General features: G+C 45.3%; 1 protein-coding gene across 1 annotated transcript; it reads left to right on the top strand.

Moving 5' to 3' along the window:
• The first annotated feature begins 1,298 nt into the window (after window positions 1–1,298).
• On the top strand, window positions 1,299–1,938 carry LOC109237054 (craniofacial development protein 2-like). Its single transcript, XM_019403298.1, has 2 exons — window positions 1,299–1,591; window positions 1,644–1,938. Exons 1-2 carry the CDS (start codon window positions 1,299–1,301, stop codon window positions 1,936–1,938), a joined length of 588 nt encoding a protein of 195 aa, XP_019258843.1.
• The last annotated feature ends 268 nt before the right edge of the window (window positions 1,939–2,206 follow it).

Genomic DNA, 2,206 nt, shown 5'->3' on the forward strand with positions numbered 1-2,206 from the left:
TTCTGACAATAATGGATGATAAGCTATTGAATATTCTGAATTTTCTTGGATCAGGAGAGATAAATAGAGAAAAAGAGGTGTAACGGTAAACTTTGTATGTATTCAATAAAGAGAGAATCTTCACAAAGAATGCCAATGTTGTACATTCTTTATAAAAATGTTCAATTTCCCTTTTTAGAACTACATCTCTTCTTATTATAAGGATACATGAGCCTCAAAACCGTAGATAGTATAACACAGGGGAATATTCACTAGGATATTCTCTAAGGAATCTAAATCTTTAAATTATCCATTATTGCCCGTCGAGGACAAATGCTCGTCCTCGTCTAAGCTACCTCGACCTCGACAATGATCTCCTCCCTCTTTCTTCTCACTATTCCCCCCCTCCCCCCCGGTTTATTCTTTCTCCCCCGCTTTCCCCCTTCTATTTTTTCCCCAGTTTCCCACCGGCGTTTCTCGACCGACGACCCCTCTCCGCTTTCCTCTTTTTTCTCTCCTCCTTCTTTTCTGTTCTCTTTCTGCTCTCTTCCCTCCTCTCCCCTCCTATTTCTTCTCACTATCCCCTACCCCCCCCCCCCCCCCGGCATTACCAGTCGGCGACCCCTCTCCTTTTTCCTCTTTCTTCTCTCTTCTCTCTAATCTTTCTACTCTTTTCCCTCCCCCTGTTTGTGTTCCCTGCCTCTGAAATCCTAGCTAGCAGCCTCTGCCGGAGTCGCCCACTGTTTAATTGGGCAGCCCGGGCTACCGTACAATTAAACACTAGTGACGGGTTGACAACCCCCTATTGGTTTCGTGGTTGGCGTGTGTGATTCTTCAGGTTGTTAGACGCTGCAATTGGCGACAAGTGTGAGGCGTACGAGCGAGTAGCATGTAGCAGCCCTGGTTTGTTCTTGCAAACGCCGGTGGGAGTTGGAAGGAATCCCGTCAGTGTCTGTAACCTCGGGTGTGCACCGACTCGAATTTCCAGGTTCTACTTTCGGGCTCCCTTCTTTGTGTTAGTTGGTACCTCCCGCTTTCCGGCTCCCTTCTTTGTGTTAGTTAGTGAGTTAACTTAGTCTATTGTAGGTGTAGTGGTTGTGGTATGGGATGGTAAAGTAAGATCATATCCTTGGGGCGGGTGGGAGGGTGGGGATAGGGCATGGGTCAAAGGGTGGGACGGGGTCAAGGGAGGTAAAGGGATCGAGGGAGCCTGTAGGTTGAGAATTGGGTCATGGAACGTAGGTACTTTGACGAGTAAGTCAATAGTGCTGGCAAAGATTCTCCAGAAAATGAAGGTCAATATAGCATGTATTTAGGAGATGAGGTGGGTAGGATCGAAGGCAAGGAATGCGGACGGGTATAAGCTGTGGTACTCTGGAGTTGTGAAGGGTAAGAATAGAGTGGGTATTTTGGTAGATATGGATCTTAGAAAGTCTGTGGTTGAGGTCAGGCGGGTGAATGATAGATTAATGACCATTAAGTTAATGGTCGGAGAGTACACCATCAATGTCATTAGCGCTTACGCACTGCAAACGGGCTTGGATGAGGAGGTTAAAAGGCGCTTTTGGAAGGGATTGGATGAGATTGTGCGTGGTATTCCACCTACTGAGAGGTTATTTATAGGAGGGGGATTTTAATGGTCATATTGGGTTGGTTGCTGGCAGCTATGGCGAGATGCATGGCGGCTTCGGTTTTGGGGATAGGAAAGGAGGAGGTACTTCGTTGTTGGATTTCGCTAAGGCTTTTGAGCTGGTGATTGCGAACTCTAGTTTTCAGAAGAGGGAGGAGCATCTGGTTACTTTTCAAAGTGCGATGGCGAAGACACCGATTGAATATCTTCTCCTCGGGAGGTGTGATAGAGGGTTATGTAGGGATTACAAAGTTATACCAGGTGAGACCCCTAACGACGCAGCATGGGCTTTTGGTGATGGAGATATTCCCTCTGTTACCATAAAGTGATATTTTTCCCAGTTAAGAACAAGATTTTTATGCACCAAAGTTAAATGATAGAGACAATCTTCAAATATCTTACCAAAAAGTGTGAAATTATCCATGAAAATTTCAAGAAACTTTTCAGTCATATCTAAGACAATTGTCGACATGCAACGCTGAAATGTAGCAGGAGCGTTACATAGTCCAAATGGCATTCTTCTGTAAGCATACGTATCTTGAGGGCATGTGAATGTGGTTTTCTTCTGATCTTCTGGAGCAATTGGTATCTGATTAT

The sequence above is a fragment of the Nicotiana attenuata genome, unplaced genomic scaffold, assembly GCF_001879085.1.
Source record: "Nicotiana attenuata strain UT unplaced genomic scaffold, NIATTr2, whole genome shotgun sequence".
Taxonomy (NCBI): Eukaryota; Viridiplantae; Streptophyta; class Magnoliopsida; order Solanales; family Solanaceae; genus Nicotiana; species Nicotiana attenuata.